Raw genomic sequence first — 24,764 nt, forward strand, 5'->3', positions numbered from 1 at the left:
GTTTTCATCAAATCCACTTTGTCCCCCTTCTTCATCCCCTTCTTCATTTTGAACCCTCCTTTTCCTACTCTCCAGCACCATAATAACCAGAAAAGGAACCAAGAAGAAGAAAATGCCAAGAAATATAACCATGATGTTTGAAATTTGTAGTTTTGAATCTGCAAAATTTAATAAAATGGAATGGGAATGGCCCGATGGGAATGGGAAACCGAAATAGAAAAAAAATTATTTATTTATTTAGAAATTAGGAATAATTTAATAAACATTAAAAAAAATGCTAAACATTCTATTCAACATTGTAGAGCGGCGAACCTACCTCAAATGCGTCCAATCTCCCCTTGCTCCTTGCTCTTTCCTTGCTCTCTCCTTGCTCCTTGCTCTCTCCTTGGCACCTTGCTCTCTCTCAGTCTCACTCTCTCCTTGCTCCTTAGTCCTCACTCTCACACTCTCAATCTCCCTCTCTCAAATCAGCATCTCACTCAACTCTTAATGTCACAATGAAGCCCTTGTGCCCCTCCCTCCCCCAATTTATAAAAAAAAAAATTGATTTTTTTGACGCTGAATTTTTTTTCCCGCCGACTCGCTCCCGCCCTTCGTACGCGTCGCTCCAGGAGCAAATTTTATAACCCGGGAGCGGTCGAGAGCGTTCGCTCCCTGACTGCTCCCAGAGCGACGGGAGCGAAGCCACTCCCGAAATTGGCAGGGAGCGGAAATTTTTTTACTGGGAGCGCGCTCCCAAACCGCTCCCACGCAGAGCACGGAGCGGGAGTGGGATCTGGGGGGGGGGGGCTCCCCTACAACACTGGTCAAAACAGTCCCCAAAAGTGCACAAGGTTTATCTACAATGCACAAAGTTACCAATATGTAGTTTGATCCTTCAAAAGATTAACAATTAGAGACCAAAGCACAAACCACAAGTCGATCCATTTGAAAAGACTTAGGAGATAGTGGATGTGTGTGTGCAAATCTGATATATTATATATAGACACACACAAGATAAACTTGCATGGTCATAATAAACTTAAGTAGGTTTGCTTTCAGAAACTGGGATACCACCTTGGCTTGTAGGAGCTGACCTAAAGTAAAGGGGAAATAGTATTGTGGTGACTGGTATGTTTCCCATTTTGTTGCCCTGGTTAGCACTTATTGCTGGGCCTTTTCACAAGGGTGCTAATTCAAGCAAGAACACTAGCCAAATAAAAAATTAACATTTTGCAGAATACTACATCTCACTTCAAATAAGGAAGTTTATCTACCTTCTAAACCTATCTGCAGAACATAAAAATGCAATGCTCTATTATTGGTCAGATACCTCTCCGTAGCTTCAACTGCAGGACAAACCGGTAGAAGCCAAACAGATCCATCAAGGGTGACAACAAACAATGAAGGTGTCTTTGTGTCATAACTTGTCATGCATCCTTTCTGACTCAACCTATTTCTTTCTTTCTCCAAGTGTATAAACTTTGGATCGGAAGGAAAACGCCATATCACCTACAATGCAAGTGAAGAAAAATAGGTTTAATATTGAAAATACCAGCAACAAACATAAACATATTAGTAATATATGTTGGCTTCAGAAGTTTGGCAGTGTGCAACTTGATGATATTGTCATCTCAGCAGCCAAACAATTTTATATTTTACCAAAACCAAACAAGCAAAAAGCTTAAAACATTTCACCTTACTTCCATACAATCTCACTTTAACTTTTGTGATCGGATAGTTCATCACACATGACATTTATGTACAAAGAAACCGAACAATGACAATGAACAAAGTTGAAGGCATAAGACAGACAGTATCATAGCCAAATTCTGAAGAAAAAACAATAATGTAATACTAGTGCCATAGTCACAAAGTAATTGAAAACATATATAAAGCACCCAAATCATGGAAAAAATATTATACTGTACAAAGGTACACATATATGCAATACCGAAGCATACATATAAGAAAAAAACAAGAAATCAAAATCCGAAATAATTGCATAGAGAGGATAAAGAAGGAAATGGGTTGTTCATTGGGCTGCCGTCATGTAGTTGAGACAGGGTGTCACCACATTAATGACCGAGGTTCAAAGCTCAGCAGCCAAACAACATTGGATTATAAGTTTGGCTGAGTTTGACAGGACTCAATATGCAGCATTAATTCACAAAAAAGGGGAAAGGTAATACCCTGAATGACAAGCATGTTCCTCCTACAGAATCACTGATGGAGGCCTGATTTTGACAGTGGTCTGATTGTTTTCCATGGACAGATTCTATTTCATTGTTTTGTGCCATGATTGCAAGGCCACATCTGGAATTCTTTCTTATGCATCCTCTAGAACGATCATGAGATAGAATCTTCCCTCTCTAAGCAAGGCACACGATCTCTCTAGTGTATTGAATTGTCTTTTTCTTTCCAAACACTTTCTTACATTCTACAATTTTCTACACAAAAGAGTCAAATGTGATGGACTTCAATTGGCCACCAGCTTGCAACGATTCCAGGTAGTGAGATATGTAGGGTAAAGGGCCTTGATGAAGGCTGTGAGAAGAATGTTTATTTTTTTTTCAATGGCATCAATGTCATGCATGATGGCTTTGATCTCATAAGCTAAAGCCATGGGATCATCATCCCGCAGGCCTACGTTGAAGAGCTTCACCAACAACTGTATGATTTCCAATTTTGAGTGTGGGTCATACAAATTCTTCAATTTCTTTAAAGCACATAAGTATCTTTAAAAGAAAGAAAATGGTGGCTCACCTCTTCATTTACTATCACAGCAATCAGGGTATATGCTTTCTTGTCTTTGTTCTTCCATGTGCTAAAATCCTTATCTACTATAGTCTTTGCAGGTCTATTGTCATCCTCTCCTTTACCACTATCAGCCTCTCCTTCACAAATCCCATCCCACAAATTGTTAAAAACAAGGTGGTCTTTGATGTTTCTGGACCATTATGGGTAGTTTTCCTTGCCAATCAGCATTGTTACCTACCAAAATGGGTAACCCTATAAAAAAAAACTAAACTCGTATTTAGAAAGCTAGCTAGCCAGCAGCCCTACATGTTGCTCAATGATGATGATGTTGTTGAATGGTGTTGTCATTGATGCCAACATTGGTTCCTGAACACTCTTACTATCCGTCTAGTCTGCATTGGTTGGATGCTCCAAATGACTAGAAGCCTTGGAAAGCCCTAGAAGGCCCCGCAGTTGTTGAAGATTTTGAGGATGAAGATCAGTGTATTAGCTCGCAAGACCACCTTCATTTGATTCTCCACATCACGCCGATTCTAACGATATATGGCACGCCTCATAACTCCTCGCAATTTGAAAGATATACCTTTCGGAAGGTCAAAACCCCATCATTGTGGTCAGTGTCCCCAAGAGAAGATGATGTGGCAAGCTTTCATTGAAGGAACAACACATTTTAAAAACATTTTTAAGGACCCTCTGGGGATTAATATTGCTGAAATTGTTCAGGTGGCTCAACTTTTCCCACGGTTTCTAGAGGGTGTTGATAATGAAGAATTGATGGTAGAAGTCCTTGTTGAGGAACTTAAGGAGGTCTTAACCAGCTTCCAAAAAGACAAGAGTCCAGGGACTAATGGTTGGACCATGGAAGTCTTTGTTTCCCACTTTGACCCTATTGGCTTTGATCTACTTTGGGTGGTGAATGAATCTCGTCGAGAGAGTCAGATCCATCCTGCCTTCAACTCGACATTTATTGCCCTGATTTCCAAGATTGATCATCCTTCTTCCTTCGAGAAATTTCATCCTATATCCTTATGCAACTGTGTTTATAAAGTTATATCCAAGGTGATTGCCCATAGGATCAAATCTATTATTTCCAAAGTCATCTCTGAAGAACAATCTGGGTTTCCTGCTGGTCGACAAATTCATGAGGTCATCAGGGTTGCACAAAAAGGAATTCATGGTATTAGAAGTCTAAAGCTCAAAGGGTCGGTTCTCAAAATAGATCTCTCCAAGGCATATGATTGTGTAAATTGGACCTTCATTAGACTTCTTCTTACACATGTTGGGTTTGAAATACCTTTCATTAACTGGATCATGAGTTGTTTGACTATTGTTTTCTTTGTTGTCCTGATTAATGGCTCTACCTCAAGCTTCGTTCATGCGCAGTATGGCCTCCATCAAGGATGTCCTCTTTCTCCATTACTCTTTTTTCTAGTGGCTGAAAGTCTTAGTCTTTTACTCAAAGAAGCCAAAAGAAGAAGGGATTTCCATGGTGTGGTGTTATCACAAGTGTTATCGATAACACATCTACTATTTGTAGATGATATAATAATATTCAGTAATGGATCTTCAAGAGAATTTTGTAAATTGGCTGAGATTTTTGCTATATTTGAGACAGCTACGGGGATGGTGGTTAATGAAAGGAAATCATCTATTGTTATTCATAATTTGGATTATCTGGAAATTAGGTCTATTCAAGACACTTTCCCCTTTCAAATATCGGATTTGAGTCTGGGTATAAAGTATTTGGGTTTTCATTTAAAACCAAATTGTTACAGGAAAGTTGATTGGGGTTGGTTGCTGAAAAAATAAGAAAAAAATTGTCTTGTTGGAGCTTTTGCTGCCTGTCCTGTGCAAGTCGCTTGGTCCTGGTAAAATCGGCGTTGGAGGTTGTTGACCATGTACATGTCAACAAGTCCAAGAAGCAGAGTACAAAGCAGTGGACAAAATTTTTTCACGATCATTGTCATCATTCGGCTTCAATTTCATCATTGTAATCCCAAATTCTGCAATTTTTTTGTAAATGATTCTAGTATGACTATTAAGTCATGTAACAACACCTAGGTAAGCCTATGAGTCTTCTCAAAGGGTTCATCTTAGGGAGTTTTTTAACCTCCCCAAATTATGCATGTTTGTAAACATGGATAATTGGCAAAGTTTTTCTCCCAGATATACCCCAAAGCTAGGGTGGAACTCTTTGACGAGGTCTTAGGTGAGTCCTAGTGTTTATCGAGTCTATTCATTTTTCATACTAGATCATGTGTCTTGTCGCAAAATTGGGTAAAAGTCTTGAGGGTCTATGTCAAATGTGTATTTCCCCTTCTATGGGTTGATGTTGTAATATTTTGATGTAAAAGTGTGTATAGGAATAGTTTAGTGCATGGTTACTCATAGTTAGACACCATGGCTAAATTATTTTTTGTATCTGCTAAGAGGGTGGAAAAATATTTATTCCCCCCTTGAGTCTTTTAATTAATTTTCTGGCAAAAAATAAAAAGGAATTAATTAGCCAGAAAATTAATTAAATTTGAGAGAAATTAAATTCTCTCCAACTGAAAAATCATCAAAAATGGTGGGTCCAAAAGGAATTAAATTTGAAAGGTCCTCCACAAAGGAAAAAATCAATTTTTTAAGAGAAATTGAGACTTTGGACCTTCGTGGTCAAATCAAATTAAATTTTTTGAGGATAAAAGTCAAAAATATTATTTTTGGACTAAGAAAAAAAGGGTTTTAAGACAAATTCAATTTTTTCCTCAAAGTAAAAAGAATAAAATTCAATCGACGGAAGAGATCAAGTTATTTCAAAAGAAGATTGATGGGTGAGATTTTTGATGAGGATCAACCCAACTAGTCGTTATTTCCACTTGGAGGGGTTTTCTCTCTTATTTTTCTATATAAGGAAGCCTTTGAGATCCTCATTGTAACAAGAATGATCTAATGAGATCAAAATTATCTTTGTACTAAGAAAGGCTCTGCTGGATTTTGTAATAAAAGCATAAGACTTTGGGGTTCAATTCAGGTGTCTCTCACTTGTTGATCTGTGGTATGTGCTGGATGATTTATTTTTATGCTTTGAGCTAATATATTGCATGATTATTATTTCAATTGCCAGTAGTATGAACATCTATTAGCACAGGTATCTTGCTTTAGGTGTTGGGCTAGAGTAAGCACTCTAGGTCTAGGGGATCTGGTAGGTATCTCCAGGTTTATAGATCCCTTGTGTGGATCGAATCCCTCTTGATCTAATAATCTATTTTTCGAAGTGCATTTGAGCTACAAGTTGCTCCAGCCCTTGGAAACCCCAAGTTCACAAACTGTCAGGGGATAACACTTCGTTTGGCTTCAAGTCTTGATCTAACAAATATTTGATGCAGGAGGGTTTTGCCAAAATTTAAAATGTATTCAAATTCTCTCATTTATTTACTTGTGCTACAAAGATTAATATGCTAATAAGAGCAATTTTATTTTTGTAAATAGATTTTTCCTCTAACCCTTGTATTTTAACTCTAACCCATTATTTCCATTTTGTATAGTTTCGGGTATATTGGGTATTTGGTCTTTCTATTTTTCATTTGTGCAGGTGATAGTTCAAGGATCTAAAGCAAAAATCAAATTTTGGAGAGTCTTAGCCTCACCTAACCTAAACGGGTAGGGTTTCAAGGGTTTCTAGGCCTCTAGAGAAGTCGTCCAGCCCAAGGAAGCAAGGCGTCCAAGTGTGAGAGGGCCTTATCGAAGCTTTTGAAGGCTAGATCTAGCATTCCAAGGCTCATTTGCTCAGTGTTCAGTCAAAGAAGGGAGGTCGCAGCCCTTGGAGGATTTCTGGAGGTGGTATTCCAATGATTTTTGGGCTATTTTAACTGTTGCAAGGGTGTCGTAGCCTTTGAAGACTATTCACGGGTCTTTTAAGGCCTTAATCCCTTCACCACAACCCTTTAAGGGCTTGTTTTCCCTAGCGGCAGCCCTTTTGAGGGATTTTCCTCCTACCCGCAGGCCTTAGAGGCCCTAATCCTCCTAGCCGCAAGCCTTTGAGGCCTATTCTTGGCAGCCGCAACCTTTTGTGGGCTTGTAACCTTGGTCGCAGGCCTTAGAGGGCTTCTAGCCGTAGGCCATAGGCCTATTTGGCACTCATCTCGTAGTTGCAGTCCCTTGGCTCATTTTTTAGGCTTTGGCATTTGATTTTGACACTAATCTTTGTGTTTGCAAGCTTATGGTAAGTTGGGCAAGGATTTTGAATTGATTTCTATATCATTCTTGCCATGGATCTATTGTTTCTCAAGCTAACAATTTGTTTTGCAGACTTATCATTGGCTTGAAGTCTCACTAGTTCATCAATCAGCCCTAGAAGCCCTAATCACTATCATAAGAAGGTTGATCCATCCTTTTTCAAGCTAATAGTTGGTGTTGCAGGTGTTTGAAGTAGTTTAAGTACACATTGGAAGTCCATCTAGCCACTCAACAAGGCCTCTAGGCCTAGGGGTTTGCCTCCCATTCCCTATTCTCCTCTCTGTTTTCATAATCAGACCCTAAAGTGGCCCTTAACAGTGGTATAATATCTAAATATAATCACCCATAATATCATTCTTAGACACATCTAAGATATTGCATAAGCTAAATAAACATTTATGCTTCTCTATTAATGACATTCTAAGTGTTTTCTAAGGTCTGATATGATTTTTCTGAGGTTTGATATGAGCATATAGAAGTCTGATATATAAGCTGGCAGTGGTAAGAAAACACCTTCCTAAGGCTTTTCTAAGCTAGTGTTGAAGTGGTTGCTCCGATGAAAATTTGTTTATCTTCAAAGTGGTAATCTCATTACACATTGGAAAGTGTTTCTCTTGCATTTCATTAGTGTCCTTAAAGATCACTGTTAGCAGTCTCATTTCAAGATGAGTGTGCTCTAATTGGTTCTCAAAGTAAGCATTGTTTTCATTATTGCAAGAATTAAATCTAATTGGCAAATAAGAATCTTGGATAATCATTGTGGTGAATTTCATTATTGTATCTATTGTCTCTAATTGTCATATCAGGTTTAAAAAAAAAAGATCTTCCCATTGTGCTCATAATAACTCTTGATATTTGTCATTTGAAGGAAATTGGTTCATTCATGAGATTTGCTATTGTCACTGAATATTATTGAAGAGCATTGGTTTATTGAAGTAGCTTGAAGTGTAAAGAATCTTTCTCACTTTTGCAAATTGGGCATCTTAATCGCTCTATTTCGTAACATTGTAATCTCAAGTTCCTCTCGCTAATTGTGCATCATAATAAGTGTTTGGAAATCAAATAAATCTTGTTTGGGTAACTTATTTCGGTGAATAAATTTCACTAAGGCATTCACTCACATCTTGCATTTCATTCTAGGACTAGAAGTGCATTCGTAAAATCTACCTCTAAGCATAAGCTTGGTTGTAAGAAGATAGGACGCCCTTTCTCACCCCAACTTGCAAAGTTTAGACCCTCATTTGTGGTTAACACAGGTGAGCTTGCATTTCTCTTGTGGCCAATCCCTTGTAAAGGCACTTGGGTGGATAGAACTCCATGGGAGGTATAATTAATGAGGCCTTAGCCTCCTTCCTTTAGACTTCTCTCTACAACCTACATTCGAAACTAACTTCAAAACAGTTGAGAGAAAGGACTCACCTAGATAGGGCATTTAAGCTAAAATCTAACAAGATCTTGCATTTCACTTAGATCTAGGTCTTGCACTTCATACAGGGTAGATTTGCATATTGTAGCAAGTGTTCATCCGATAACTTGGAATTTTAATTCATATTGCGCAAGTAAATTGACTCTTAAGGCACTGGTCTCTAACTGATAATTTCAATAAATCTAATCAATTGGCGCTTAAATAATCATACTTGCCTTTAATTTTAACCAAGTTCCTAGGCCATTCAGTGGTGTCCCCTTCACTCGTTGGTTCCCAACAAGTAGTCTATCTCTTCATCCATAGGAACTACCCCCCTTAGTCTGCATTTAAGAAACAACTTAAATAGAGAGGGCAGGGATTAAAGTGACAACCCTTGCCCTAAGCATTGTCGCAAATCTGGTATACAATTCAGGTGACAACAAGAAGCCATTGCAGTTTTCTAGATGTCTATGGCTTGTATTTTGAAGGGAATCTTGGAGAAGGCCAGGAGGATCAGCTTTAAATTCTTATGGGAAGGTTCTCATGATCGTTTTGTTCTTCCTTGGGTTTGGTGGAGTGGTTTGGCTATTCCCAAACACTTGGAGAGATGGGGCCTTAAAGATATATTCAAATTTTCAAGCTCCCTAACTGCAAAATGTGGTTGGCAGCTACTTTCTTCACAAAGTCTTTGGACCAAGGTGGTTTGATAGAAATATATTGCTCCTCACATTTTAGAGGACTAGGTGTGCCTCACGGATAAGTCAAGATATAACATCTTGGTTGTATGGTGAGTTGTCTTAAATTCCTTTGACCTCATAGCTTTAGGCTTGGCATGGCAAGTAGGAAATGGCTCTAGAGTACACCTTGCGTATGACCCGTGGCCTAGATGCGGGGTTAACCACAGGTTGTCTCACGACCTTATCAGTATTTTTCGTGACAGGGGAATATCTCATTTGGCACACATAAATTCCACTAATTGTTCGAACATTTGGGTTCAGCGATGGTTGCTCGCAGAGGATCTTAATCTTCCAGACTTTTTTCAAGTGGAATCGACTCACTTTTTAGGGGTCTTGATACAAACTCACATCAAGCTCTATGTTGCGATGATGAATTGATATGGGTTCTGGCTCCTCATCGTTACTATACGCCTAAGTTAGGTTACCTCCATCTCGGTGTTGACTTCCAGAATGTCCAGCTGGCTTGGTGGTGGCGGGCACCATGGAAAACAAAATGCCCGCCTAAGGCCCGATTGTTGGTTTGGTGTATAAGTTCAAAGAAAGTCCCTACCAGGGACATTTTGCAATGTCAGTTCCAGATTGATCATGGGTGGTGTTATTTGTGTAAAGCACATGAAGAAACCATCGATCATCTCTTTGCAAATTGCTCTTTTACTTCTTGGGTGTGGGAGGCCTGTAGGACTTTATTGGGATGGAACTGTTTTTGGGTTGGTCAATCCTTTGTAGAGTCTTGTGAACTCTGGCATGTGAATCAGGCAACTAAAGCATTCTAATCTCTTCCTCTTATTCTGAGCTAAGGTATTTGGCTTGCTAGGAATAGGGAGATATTTCAAAACAGTTTGTCATATCCTGAAAGGATTGTTGTCGAGGGATTGGCTATTCTATCTCACTACGCTCAATCTAAACAACTGCAGGGAGGTCATCCTGTGATCTTAGAATCTTGGGATGATGCTATTCCATGGGGTTATTTCAACGGTGTTGTGCAAGGCGAAAATTCCACCTATTGGGGGGGGGGGGGGGGGTTGTTCTCACTTATCCACTGACCATTATTTTCATGTTAAAATGGGACTAGATCGGGGACCAAACAATTGGATTGAAGTTAATGCTTGTAGATATCTCATTACTTTTGCAGCCAAAAAGGGTTATACTCATCTTCAATGCTTCAATGACTCTTTGCTTGTTGTTAATTGGGTCAATAAGACTCAAAGTTGCAGGAATATCTTACTTGAGCATTTAGTGGAGGATATATACAATTTAAAGCTTCTTTTGCATCCTTAACATGCTCCCATGTATATAGGGATAAGAACAGGGCTGCTAACAACCTTTCTAAGACTGGCCTACTCTTGGATCTAGGACTATGGGAGATAAAAGAGTCCTTGGGCACTGATTACTTTCAGTACTATCACTGGCCATATTCAAATGGACTCCCTCCTAGGGTCCCTCTTATTTAGTTTTCAGTTTCTTCATATTGTTTTGTGCGCAATATATTGTAGTCTTGTGTGGTTAAAAGACTAATATTATAGGACTGCCATGAGCAGTGTTTTTTCTAAGCACATATTGTTTTAAATTTTGATATATGTACTAATGTAATAACTGATACACAAGACAGTTTCATATTTAGACTTTTAAGCCTTAATTTTGGATTAGGGGAGATCTTGAAAGAATGCACTTCAGGTGCACATGCAAAATGTATTTTCTATTTATATATGAAAGTACAGTTTCTTTATATATGTATATATCACATTTCTATATTTAGGAATATATAATATATCACATTACTCTTTTAAAATATCTTTATTTTTAATTATACATTTATTAATTAAATTTATGAAGTTTTTAAATGTTTATTAATTATATGTTCGAAAATATCGTGGTTATGAATATGAATCAATGTTATTTTAATTTATTTTAATGTGATATGCATATTATGATTTTTTTCCTAAAAAAGTGTTTGTAATCTTAATAATAAAAACAAAATGACAATATAACAAATTGAATTGAATCGATTTATTATTTTTATTACTTTTTACTTTTTATTATTGTTTTAACTGAGTTAGCATTATGTTGTATTATTATTATTTTTTAGCTAATGCTTCATTTTACACACTACAACATCTCTCCCATATTGAGCCAACATTTAAATGTTTACACTCATTTAAAATCACTACAACATCTCCCCATATTGGGTTGTAGAACACCACTTGGCACAATAAAAAATAAGTAGAATTAAAGTTGAATCGGCTATAAGCATAGGAAAGAAATGTGTCTAAACTGTGAGATATCTTAAGACATACAAAAGTAATGATTTAGGTAAGAAATTAGAACTTATTGTGGATACAAGGTAATGATTGTATCATAATCATGACGCATTGCCATAAAAGTATTCATAAGCCCAAAGGTTTATCATGAAAATTTATGGTTTCCATGGCAAATACTATGTTGCTAAGTGTTGCATGTGTTATATTATTTGCATGACTACTTCCATGCATTGTACATTGTGTCAAGTGTAGCAGGGGGTTCATCGAGGGGGTGAGAGCCCCCCTTGTTTGAGGGGGTTGCACGAGGGGTGACAAACCCTCCTATTCAAGTCGAGGGTAAATCATCTTGGATGTTCACAAGGGAGTGAAAACCCCCCTATGCAAGGGTTCAAGGGGGTAAAAAAAGATCATGGGCAATTTTTTTGTCTGTTTTTTGCAATTTTCAACACGGTTTTTGCTTTTAATATTTTTCGCATGGTGGTTCAGACCATAGTCTTGTAACTCAGGTTAAAGAATTGCAGTTATATTCTAATCCAAGGTAAATGGATTGGCAGCCTATGGATGCTACATGATATACATATTGTATATTAATACCTTAAAGAGAATATGCTAAAAGATCTTTTGGTTTTTCCAATTTGGGTTTCCATGGTAAAATCACTATGTTAATGTGTGTGTGTGTGCAGGGGTCCTAAAAGGGGATCCTTGAAGGGCTACCACTAGGTCAAGGGCAACAATGGAGCAATAGCCCACTATCACCTCGGCTAAGGCTCCCTACTCTTTACGGCCTTTCATTGATGGGAGGAGACCCATTATAATAAGGATCACAAAATTGAATGGATCAATGATAGGATGAGAGGTGATCCTAAAAGCCTATTCACAAGAGAGGCTCAAATATATGGCTTGCTTGCCTTGAAAGCAAGATGAAAGGCTCTCTAGGAAGGGCTTAGGGGAATTCTAAGAGCTAGGGTTTGAGTATATGACTTGTCAAGAAGATTCTTAGCTCCTAAAATCCTTGTGGAAACTTGGCTTCCAAGTGGTCTTTGTGAAATTGGCTTCAATAAGTTGTGGGACCACACAGGACCAAGTGGACCTGGGTTAGGTCAAGGGGGTAGGGTTTAGCAACCAATGATATACTTGACCTAATCAAGGGGGAGAAGCGGATCAAGGAAGGAATTTTCAATGAAAGATAATGCAATGATCCCAGTGAGGTTTCTAGCCTAAGGAAACCAGAGGCAAGAATCGGTCTTCAAGCTAGGGTTTACGATATATCAAGATCCCACAGTCGGAATCTCATGAAATTTGGCAGGCTTCTTGAGGACACAACAGTGCAATTGCGAACCAAAAATCGAAGTGTTTAGATGGCTAGATTGTGAGATAATTGATGCCCTAGGAGACCTAGAGGACTAGACCTAAAGAAAAAGAGAAGGGAGAAGGAAAATAGGTTTAAAGTAATCACCTTATTATGGACCAGTGCCTAATCCTTTGGGGAGATTTGGATTCAAGAGTAATTATGACTATAGACATTGAATTTTCTATGTCAAGGAGGCCTCAAAAACAACTTCACATATAGCATTAGGGCAGCAGCAAAAGCAACTTCAAGAAATTTATACTTCGTTTGCAAAATTGAGGACTTATCAAGATCAATTCCAATGAAGAAGCCTCTCTAGGAACATTCATTCATAATACATGGCCCATACATGAAGCATCACTATCTAGAAACTGAATTTCCACAACATCACATAAATGGATGCAGTAAATTAGCCCTGGTATAGTGAAATCACAGCAACAATGTATGTGACAAAAATAGAAGAGAGAATAGCATTAAATTGTATTTACATGTATTAAAAGTATATCCAACCATCAAGAATTTGCCAATCAAGAAGCTCCAAGACAAGAGAAAATAATCCAAACATCAAAATTCATTCCATGCTCCAAAATTCGTCCTCCACGAAGGATAGAGAAATTCTCAAGAGAGATACAAGTCCAATCCAAGTGATGATGCTAAAATGAATCCTCATCACTTCTATTTCTACACATCTAATGAGTTTGATTCAGCTAATTAAGCCTACATTAGCCCCTAGAATAAAATAATGTGCAAAATAACTAACTTTTGATGACAAGCCCACCAAACTAGCTCATAAACAAAGGAACAAGCCTCTCAAGAGGTCGAATGATCAATAATACATGTCGTTGGGCCTTCTAAGAGGCTGATGAAGACCATAGGTACCATAATGAGAAATAGGACTCCCAAAAGCAGTGGACAAGGGGTTGGCCCCTTGTTCTCCAAATAATAAACCTGTTGTGCTCCCAATGGGTGTGGCGACACACAAGTGTCCTCATGGATCTCCAAATAGATCAAAGATGCCTGTAGACCATCTGCACGGGCTCAAATGATGGTGTAAGTGATGTCACTTCATCATACAAGTCCTAGATCATCTGCCAAGTGCATGATACAACTGTGGGGTTGGTTGGGCATGGTGAACCATGTGCATCTTCCTCGTCTAATAGATGAGACTCAAGCAATCTCTGAACATCCCTGGAGATCCATGGAATGTTGTATATTGTTGTGGAGGCTCGTGGCTCTCTACACACACCCTACATGTGCCAATGTAGCACTCTGGAGGGTTAGGACCCCGTATAGGGAGACCAAACCCAAAATGGAGACCATCTGCAATCCTGCATAAGATCCAATGCGTCCCCTTGCCTTCCAATACAACAAGCCATTTAAAAAAATCGAGTTAAAGAGCGTACAAACTATGGACAACAGGTGGGCACTCTGTAATGGCATGCCCTTCCATAGTGGCCTTTGGTGTGAAAATTCGTTGATCTCGAATCCTACTGCAATAACTAATAATATTTCTTCTACTTGTTAAATTACTTAAACAAATTATTTGCAGTATTCTATGGAAAATATCAAAATACATACATTGTAGCCTTCACAAATAAAATTATGTGGAAAATAAATACAAGGAAAATACTAGCACATATAACCACAGTGACAGTTATTTTTGGACAATTGTCCCCGGAAAAACCCAATGTGGGAAAATCGGTGCAACAGATGAGGGTTTATTTTATTAATCTTCAGCAATAATTTATGTACAAGACAAAATAGAGGAAGAGTCATTGAGAGAAATTTACTGGTGACTTTCTCACACTTCACAGCAATTTTCTAACCCCGAAGAGTACCTCCTCCCTCTTTCGCTAGCCCTTCTACGTCACTCTCTACGCAGTGACTATGTGGGCCCTACGTCAACCCTTTTGTTGCGCTGACCTGTGTCCCTCCTCTGCGTTGCCTCCTCCAGATTCGTCCTGCACTCTTCGACTATGTTAATGCCCTCTCTCTCCCACCTGCAACTCACTCGCTGATTCGATTTTCTCTTTCCAAACTTCAGCCACTGAGAAAATCGATCTGCTTGAGCAACTGAGTATCTGCGTTGGCATGTTCTCCATCTACCCATCGACTTCTTCTTATAATCTTCTGTTGGAGCACCAACGACCAAGATTAAAACATAATCGATGGCCAAGATTAACTAGAATTCAATCCATGTCTTCTTCTAGAAGATTCTCACCATGACTTAATTAATACCCTTTAATTAACCAAATTTCCTATGTTTAGACTTAGGGAAACATTTTAAAAAGTTAATTATTTTAATTAAGTCATCTCTAGGTGGAATTTCCAGAAACGATTTCTGGGTTTTGGAGAATACATGTATTCTAGCCTCTCCACAAAATTTCGTAACTAGAACACATCCGATGCTACAAAACTTAACACTCCCTCTTAGCGAGGAAGTGTTCTATTGTTGCAACTTCCTAAAGCAACACCCTGTCTCTGCTTTTACCTCTTGTTACGCTGTTGATGTCTAGTTACTCTACCCATCACTACTGCACAACTCTGATACGAGTTGCATCTGTGTTGCTGCTAACCCTGCTGAATTGTTGTCAACTATTGCAACTCCCTCTCATTTGTCGTTGCTGCAACTGAAAATCCATCTGCTACTAAAACGGGTTCTCCACTGTTGACACCTAATCATAGGGATTGGGTGAACAACTGTAATTAGTCTAAATAAATAATAGAGAAAATGGAGAGTCATCGGGAGATGAACTGAACAGTCACTCCCTCTTGTATATAATAATGAACAACCTGAATGAATATACGATTACATTTTGAGGAGTTACATCTTGGTCTGACATGGTATCAGAGCCAGCGCCATTTTTGCCTTCCCTCTTTGCTCTGTACCTCCCTTCTGCCTATGTTTTGCCTATTTTGCAGAACTGGCCTCTTGCAACCACTCCACAAGTGTGCCTCTCTCAAGAATTTGATAATCGTTCAGCAGGTTTTCCCCTCTCGCAAATGCTGCCCCTCTCTGGCAACTACTGCAGACGTTCGGCTAGTTATGCGAGGTATTTTTCTTTGTTCATACATTTTATTTATAAATCACAATCAATTAGTGTTGAGCGTTAATACTAAGTTTTAGCACTAAACCTTTCCTTAAGCGCCTTTATTAAAAGTATGAATTAAGCACATGGGTGGTATTGATAAGTGGGATGCGGTATCTCGCGCGCCCTAAATGTTGTAAACAGTATTCCTAAAATTCACACAATTAACCTTAGCGAGCGACACGTAGCACGGGAAAACCACTTTTCTCGCACACTCTTGACCTGATATCGATCGTGTAAGATATCACGCGAGATTGTACGATATTCATTCGATTAGACGGGTCACATCGACAGTGGAGATCGTCCGGGTTAGTTGGTGAGCAGATGACGCGATATCTGTTGGATCTGGAGAAGTGAGATCAACGGCGCAGATTGAAGCGCTTGATAAAAGGAGAAGTCAACAAGGGACCGACAGTGATTGGTCAGATAAGCGGGACCCTCAGGGGGAAAATCCACGTACAAAACCAGATTTAAGAAGATCCACGGTGATCGCGCGGGAACTTGCAAGCAAGTTACCTCGGCTAGCGGACCCGATAAAATCATTAAAAAGAGTTTAAGGTTCAGAGTGATCGAACCGTCTGTTTAATGGGTAATCGGACGCATATCGCGTCGGAAGATGCATGTGAGTTAATTTAAATTTCAGACGTGATAAGGTTTTATACAACGGGATTAAAACCTCGTTGAGTTCCGGCCATCACGACCGTTCGTTGGTTGATTGATCGGACGATAATCGCATCACAACATGCGTATAGGTTAACATTTCTGGCGGATGCGAAATGATCATAAAGGAGATTAAATTTATTTGGGTTCCAGTCATAAACGTTAAAGAAATCGTGTTCATTCCGGTTGTGATAAATAAATTAATAAAATGTTGAGGGCCCATAACCCACAGGTCCGCAAATTGTGTAAAGATGCAGCTTTGTTGATGAGGTTACAAAGTTAACCAGTAGTCAAATTATAGACTACCACCTCATTTTCGTACATAGCAGAAGAGCGATTTTTTTTTTTACACAGTACATATTTTTAAAATGCACTCATTGATATCTGTTGTGGGAATGGTTCTTAATGGGAAGGAGAACTATCCTGAGTGGTCTCGGAAAATCCAACACACTCTCATTTTTAATGAGTTGTGGAAAGGAGTGTGTGTTGGAAACGGAGACAGAAAGCCAGAACAACCTACCTCAGACAAGGAATTCGCCATTTGGGAAAATAAGAACAGCAAGGCTTATGCATTGATTGCAGCATCAGTAAATGAAGAGGTGAGTCGCCATATTTCGCCATTTTCAAATGCTTTCGAAGCCTTACAAAAACTGAAGGAACTCTATGACTCACACTCTACACTTGAAGTTGTTCAACTCATGATTAAATTGTTTACCCTTGAATTACAAAATAATGATCCTCTTGCTCTTGCATCAAAAGTAAAATCTATTATGCATGATATCAAAGTCACTAATGTTGAACTGGACATTCCTCTGATAGATTTTCTCAAGGCACTTTATCCCACTTACTCAAATTATCTTGAGTCATTGCAAGCAAATGGAAACCTCAAAGATATTACCTTTGACTCCCTTGTCAAAAAATTTGTTGAAAGAGAGAAAGATTTTGGGAAGAAGGCAGCTCCTTAGTCTTCTGAAGAGGCTGTGTGCCTTGCACATAGAGAGAAGAATCTTGCTCAAAATTCTTCGAGAGGAAGAGGAAGAAATTTCAAAGGCAAGGGGGGCAGACACTCTCAAGGAGAAAAATCAGATTTTCACCGCATACGCTACAAAAGAGATGGATTGCATGATGCATCCACATGCAAGTTGCCTTGGGACAGAATTGAGCATGAAAAAAACCAACCCAAAGGTAAAACTAATGACAAAGAGAAAGGTATAGCACCTGAATCCGCTCACTATGTTGTGGCACACTGTAATATTGGAGTAAATGAAGACTTATTTAATGCTTCACTTGCTTCTTGGAAAAATGATCGATTGCTTGATTCAGGAGCAACTTGTCATATGACTTTTTGAAGAATTTCGTGACAATGTTGATGGAGCAGTATACTTTGCAGACAAATCAAAACTCAAGCCATCAGGGCTTGGTACAATCAGGCTTAAATTGCCTGGTCTTCCAAACTTTCTTCTGCATCATGTTTTATATCTCCCACAATTGAGGAGAAACTTGTTGTCCTTGGTCCACATCCGCTAGCAAGGACACTCCATTCATATGTTTGATGGCAAGCTTGAGGTGAGAAAAGCATCAGACCACTCACTTGTCATGACGGGGATAGAAGAAGAAAGGCTTCTCAAGCTGCAGGGTACCTCTGCTCGTGCACAAAATTTCTCATACAATTCTCATTATGAAGAAGGTACATTTCCATCAAGTTTATTATGGCATGCTAGATTTGGACACTTGAACTATGACAGCCTCTGCTTGTTGAAGAAAAATGGTGTTACTGGTTTGCCTACAATTCCTAGGAAACTTAAGCAATGTGATGCTTGCATTCTAGGAAAGCATAGCAAACAGTGTTTTCATGATTCACATTCCAGAGCACATAGAAAACTTGAACTCATTCATTCAGATTTATGTGGTCCAATGCCTGTTCCTTCTGCAAATGGAAATAAATATATGATGACATTTATTGATGACTACACCAGAATGTGTTGGATTTATTTATTGAAGAACAAATCTGATGCTTTTCAAACATTCAAGAACTTTCATACATGGATTGAAAATGATGCACAATCTCATATTGGCTCTATTCGCACTGATAATGGAAAAGAATACACTTCAAATGAATTTGAAAACTATCTTCGCCAACATGGGATCAAACATCAAACAACTATGCCTTATAATCCCCAACAGAACGGAGTAGCTGAAAGAATGAATAGGACAATCTTAAATATGGTGCGCTCCATGATGTTTTTCAAAAATGTAAAAATGATGTTTTGCGTTGATACAGTTCTATGTGTTGTATATGTAAAGAATAGATGTCCATCTAATGTTATTAGAAACAAGACTCCTTATGAAATGTGGTATGGGCACATTCCTTTGGTAAAGCATCTCAGGGTCTTTGGTTCCACATGTTATGCCTTGATACCAAAGGTACATAGAAACAAACTTGGTGCAAGAAGTCGTAAGTGTATCTTCCTGGGGTATTCAAACACCTCCAAAGCATACCGTCTCTATGATGAAGTCAATAAAAAGTTTGTTGTATCTAGAGATGTAATCTTTCTTGAATCATCCAAAACTGATAATGTTGTTGAGCGGCAACTTGATCGCTTGGATAGATTCGCAAATGCAAAATCATTTCAAGAATTTAATAATCAGATTCCACATCTTGGAGGGGTGATTCGTATACTAGATCAACCTGTGGAATCTTCTTTTGAAGCACTCTCTCCTCCGCATGAAACTCCAACAACGGATGATACTTTGAGTGATGTGATTGACAGAATTGGGAGACTCAATCTTGATTCAGTCCCAACTCAATCAACGGAGCAGCCTAGACCATCTCAGAAAGGTCCCCCAAAGTGGTTGACAAAGACACTTGAAAGTGTTCATCCTGATGAGGTTGGAAAGACAAGAACTAGAAATTCAACCCGGCAAAATGGAGGTGATGTAGATGACTCTGATTCACCTGTTGATATGGATGTTTCTTATGATTGTGAATTGAATTTGTCTGCAGATTTTGAACCAACTTCCTTCAAAGAAGTTGCTTCTCATGATGAATGGAAAGAAGCAATGCAAAAGGAGTATGATGCCTTGATAAAGAATGGCACTTGGAAGCTAGTTGATCCTCCAATCGTAACCAAACCAATTGGCTACAAGTGGGTCTACAAGAACAAATATAACGCTGATGGCTCACTTAACAAGAACAAAGTCGGGCTTGTGGCAAAAGGTTTTGCACAGAAGGAATGGGTCGATTATGAGACTTTTGGCCCCACAGCAAAATGGGCTACCATCCGGACACTCTTTGCCCTAGCAGCTTAGAACGGTTGGAAAGTCCATCAAATGGATGTAAAAACTGCTTTCTTGAATGGATATCTAAAAGAGAATGTTTTTATGTCCCAGCCTGAAGGATTTGTTGTAAAAGGACATGAACATAAAGTATGCAAACTTGTGAAATCCTTGTATGGCCTCAAACAAGCACTGCGAGCCTGGTATGAAAAGCTAACTGAGCATCTTCTGAAACTCAATTTCAAACATTATGATCTTGATGATGCAACTTTGTTTGTCAAGAAGGTTGGCAAAACAGTTGTATATCTTGTGGTATATGTAGATGATCTTTTGATGACAAGGAACAATGAGAGCTACATTGCATCCATAAAGAAGGAATTGAGGAAAGGTTTTGAAATGACTGATTTGGGCTATGTTCATTACTATCTTGGTATTGAAGTAACTCAACATCCGAAGTCCATATTCCTTTCTCAAAAGAAGTACATTGGAGATCTGTTGAATAGGTTTGGCATGACTGAATGCAATCCTCTGACTACTCCAATGGAACAAAACTTAAAGCTCACATCCATTGAAGGAAAAGAATTTGAGGATGCAACAAAGTATAGACAGCTTGTAGGAAGTCTCAACTACCTAACTACTACCAGACCAGACATTTCGTTTGTTGTTGGAATCCTCTCCAAGTTTATGCAAAAGCCTTGTGAGGGACATTGGTCTGCTGCAAAAAGAGTTCTAAAGTACTTGAAGGGAACTCAAGACTTTGGAATCAAGTATACACAGGTGGGCAACTTCAGCTTGATTGGATACTCTGATTCAGACTTCGATGGAGACAAAGAAACTGGGGTATCTACTTCGGGTTATGCTATGAGTCATGGACCAATTGTTGTCTCCTGGAGATCACGCAAACAATCAGTTCCAGCAAATTCCACAACAAAGGCAGAATATGTGGCAGCAGCTGAGGCAACAAAAGAAATTGTGTGGCTAAGGAAAATTTTGGAAGATTTGCAAGTAAAACAAGTACAATCGACTCCACTCATGATTGACAGTACCTCGGCAATAAAGTTGGCCAAGAACCCAAAGTTCCATGATCGAACGAAGCACATCAATACAAAATATCATCTCATTCAACATCATGTTGAGGCCAAAACAATCCATCTTCGCCATTGGTCCACTAATGAGCATATTGCAGACATCTTCACCAAAGTGCTTGGAAGAGAAAAACTTGAAAGATTCAAAACGATGCTTGGACTCACCAACATCCCTTCAAATTAAGGGGGGGAATGTTGACACCTAATCATAGGGATTGGGTGAACAACTGTAATTAGTATAAATAAATAATAGAGAAAATGGAGAGTCATCGGGAGATGAACTGAACAATCACTCCCTCTTGTATATAATAATGAACAACCTGAATGAATATGCGATTACATTTTGAGGAGTTACCTCCTAGTCTGACATCCACCATACCCATTTGTTCCCTGAACTGGACGAACTTAGCTCTCCCTAGAGCTTTCGTGAGTATGTATGCCACCCGATTTCCTATGGGGACATACTGCAGTTGGACCACCCCACGAACACAATCCCTGATGAAATGACATCTGATATCAATGTGCTTCGACCTATAATGAAATACTAGATTCTTAGAGAGTTTTATGCAACTCTTATTATCACAGTAAACACCGGTCGCTCCCATTTTCTTCCTGGAAAAACTCACCAGCAATTTCCTAAGCCATTTGGCTTTGCACATAGTTGTGCTAGCTACCATATATTCTGCTTCTGCTGAGCTCAGTGCTACTAACTTCTGCTTCTTACTGCACCAAGAGATCATCCCTGATCCAACGTTGAAGCAGTACCCAAATGTACTTTCCTGTCCACTGAACTACCTGCCCAATCTGCATCTATGAATCCACTCAACCTAACGTCATCTCCTCGAGTATATTTCAACTCGAGTCCGACTGTTCCACGCACATATCTGAGAATGTGTCTTGCTACTGCCCAATGCACCCTTTTCAGTTCCACCATGAATTGACTAAGGGTATTGACAGCGAAACAAATGTCTGGCCTGGTGTTGACCAGATACATGAGTGACCCAATTAGTTGTCTGTACAAGGTGGGGTCGACTTCCCTGTCCCCTGAGGCATCTATCTTTTTCCAGTTGGTAATCATGGGTGTTGCCATGGGTCTGTAATCCTGCATTCTGAATCTCTTCATAATTTCTATAGCATATCTTCCTTGCCCAAGGAAGATTTCCCCATTCTTCTGCCATACTTCCAACCCCAAAAAATAGTGCATTAGCCCCATATCCTTCATGTCGAATTCTGTTGCAAGGTTCCTTTTGCAGTCCTCTATGAGCCTCGATGATCCCGTCAAAAACAGATCATCTACATATAAAACCAAAATGAGAGGCTCATTCTCCACCATCAGATAGTAGAGGTTGGGATCTGCATCACTCTTGATGAATCCCAACTGCTGCAAGTAACTATCAATCTGATTGTACCACGCCTTGGGTGCCTGCTTGAGCCCATACAAGGCTTTCTTCAATCTGCATACATGAGTGCTCTTCTCATGAGTCTCGAAGCCTTCAAGTTGCTCGATGTACACCTCTTCTTCTATCACCTCGTTCAAGAATGTTGTCTTGACGTCCATTTGGTGAATTTCCCATCCCATCTGCGCTGCTAGGGATATGACGGATCTGATAGAGGTATATCTGGCAACTGGGGCAAAGGTCTCCTCATAGTCTATTCCTTCTTTTTGTGCATACCCCTTTGCCATGAATCTAGCCTTATATTTCTCTACACTGCCATCTACAACATATTTGATCTTGTAGATCCACCTGGAACCCACAACTAATCTATCCTTTGGTCTAGGCACCACCTCCCATATATCATTGGTCATGATAGAACTGTACTCTTCTACCATGGCATCCACCCATACTTGATGTTGTGCGGCTTCATGAAAACAGGAGGGTTCTGCAACTTGAGCAACCAAGGCCTGGTATCAATCAGGTTGCCTGCGTTGCCTCTTGTCGATTCTAGGAGCTCCGACAAACTCTTTTGCGCCCTTCAAGGACTGACGCACTTCCCTACTGGTTCTACCACTAGTGCCGGGAGGTTCAATCTGATCCTCTACCTGTACCTGCAGCGTTGTCTACTAAGAACTCCCTGGATCTCCTGCTCCTGAGGAGATGTTGGCGCTAGTCACTGTACCCAAATCTTGTGATTGCCCCCTGTTTGTTCTACCTGCGATCCCTATTGCTGTTGGACTAAAGGAACATCTGATGACTGATCTCCTGCAGGCATCTCTCAAGATCTTCTTAAAGCTTTGTCTTCCATGAACTTTACATCTCGCCTCACTACAATCTTCTTGCTGCCAGGAACATAGATTTTGTATGCCTTTGAGGTCTCGTTATATCCTACGAGATACCCCTTTTCTGCAGTCTGATCCAACTTACTACGCTTCTCATCTGGAATGTGACAATAGGCCACACTCCCAAATATCCTCAGATGACTTACCTCGGGTTTCTTCCTAGAGAAGACTCCCTCTGGCGTTTTCTTCCCCAAAGCCCTGTGAGGTGTCCTGTTTTGAATGTACACTGTTGTGTTGCATGCTTCTGCCCATAGGAATCTAGGCAAATCCTGATCATACAACATGGCCTTTGTTGCCCTGATTATGGTCATGTTCTTCCGCTCCGCTACTCCATTCTGCTGCGGATTGTAGGGAGCAATCCACTCTCTTTTGATACCTTCCTTGGCGCAGAAATCTGTGAAGTTTTTATCTGTGTATTCTCCACCATTATCTGAATGTAGTACCTTGATCTTTTTCCCTGTCATGTTTTCTACGAGAGCCTTGAACTCTCGAAACCGATCAAAGACCTCATCCTTGGTCTTTAAGAAATAGATTCAGGTTTTTCTAGAATGGTCATCAATGAAGGCGACGAAATATTTCCACCGTTAAGGGCTCTGGTGGACATAAGGCCACAAATATCTGAGTGTATCAATCCCAACACACCATTAGCTCTGCTATCACTTCTGGGAAACGTTGCTTTTGCGTACTTTCCAAGTACACATCCTCAGCATAGATCATCATGCTCGATGCTGAGAGTTGGAACTCTTGTTATAGTCTCTCTAAGCATCCTAAGTGCTCCATGGTGCAAGTGTCCCATCCTCCTGTGCCATAGTTCATTCAGCTCCTTTCTACTATTGTTATTACTGCCTATTAGTGCCATTGGAGAATCGATCTGCAATCTATATAGCTTGTTGCTTCAAACTCCAATCTGTCTCACCTTCTTCCAGGTGGGATGCTTGACATATACTTTCTTTCCCACAAAGTATACATTGTATCCCTTGTCCTACAACTGGGACACTAAAATTAGATTCATGCCCAATCCTGGCACATGCAGTACATTCGTGGCTCTAGTACTGGTTCCTACTTCCATTTGAAAATCTATGGTGCCTCTCCCTACTAGAGTACACTTCATTCTATTGCCCATAGTGATCTGGAAGTCCATTTGTTCCTCTTGATAGCTCGAAAAATATTCCCTTACTCCAGTCATGTGAGATGAAGCTCCACTATCAATATACCAAACACCATCTGAAGTTGATCTTGAAAGACACGCAAACTCTTCTTCCAATCTGGAAGATAATTTTGAGGCTTCTTGATTATCCATAATTTTCTGTGCTATTTCCTTCCCAACACTAAATTCGCTGCTCTACGTGGAAATTGTTGTGTTGCTCCCTCTGCCTCTGACAAATCTCGATCCGAAAACTATTATTCTCTCTCGACTTACTCAGAGAATTATTTTCCACGAAAAAAATTGCTTACTTAGCAAAAAAACAGACTGCGCAGTCTCTATGGGGTTTCGAACTACTGCCTACGCAGTACTTTCAAAATCCTTCTTCCACCTGCAGATACCATGTGAAAATTCGGAGATCCTGAATCCTAATGCAGTAACTAATCATATTTATTCTATTTGTTAAATTACTTAAACAAATTATTTGCAGTTTTCTACGGCAAATATCAAAATACATACACTGC

The 24,764-nt window shown here is 39.5% G+C and overlaps 1 protein-coding gene across 2 annotated transcripts in view; it reads right to left on the reverse strand.

The window, feature by feature from the left end:
• Positions 1-24,764, reverse strand: part of LOC149242043 (uncharacterized) — a 285,674-nt gene that overhangs the window by 256,053 nt on the left and 4,857 nt on the right. For both annotated transcript variants that reach the window (XM_089374136.1, XM_089374137.1), the window contains exon 2: positions 1,313-1,491. In XM_089374136.1, coding sequence (XP_089230262.1) covers positions 1,313-1,491 — 179 coding nt within the window. The remainder of the gene's footprint in view (positions 1-1,312; positions 1,492-24,764) is intronic.

Source organism: Pinus tabuliformis, chromosome 8 (genome assembly GCF_031772625.1).
Source record: "Pinus tabuliformis cultivar Carrire ecotype Pingquan chromosome 8, CPIR1, whole genome shotgun sequence".
NCBI lineage: Eukaryota > Viridiplantae > Streptophyta > Pinopsida > Pinales > Pinaceae > Pinus > Pinus tabuliformis.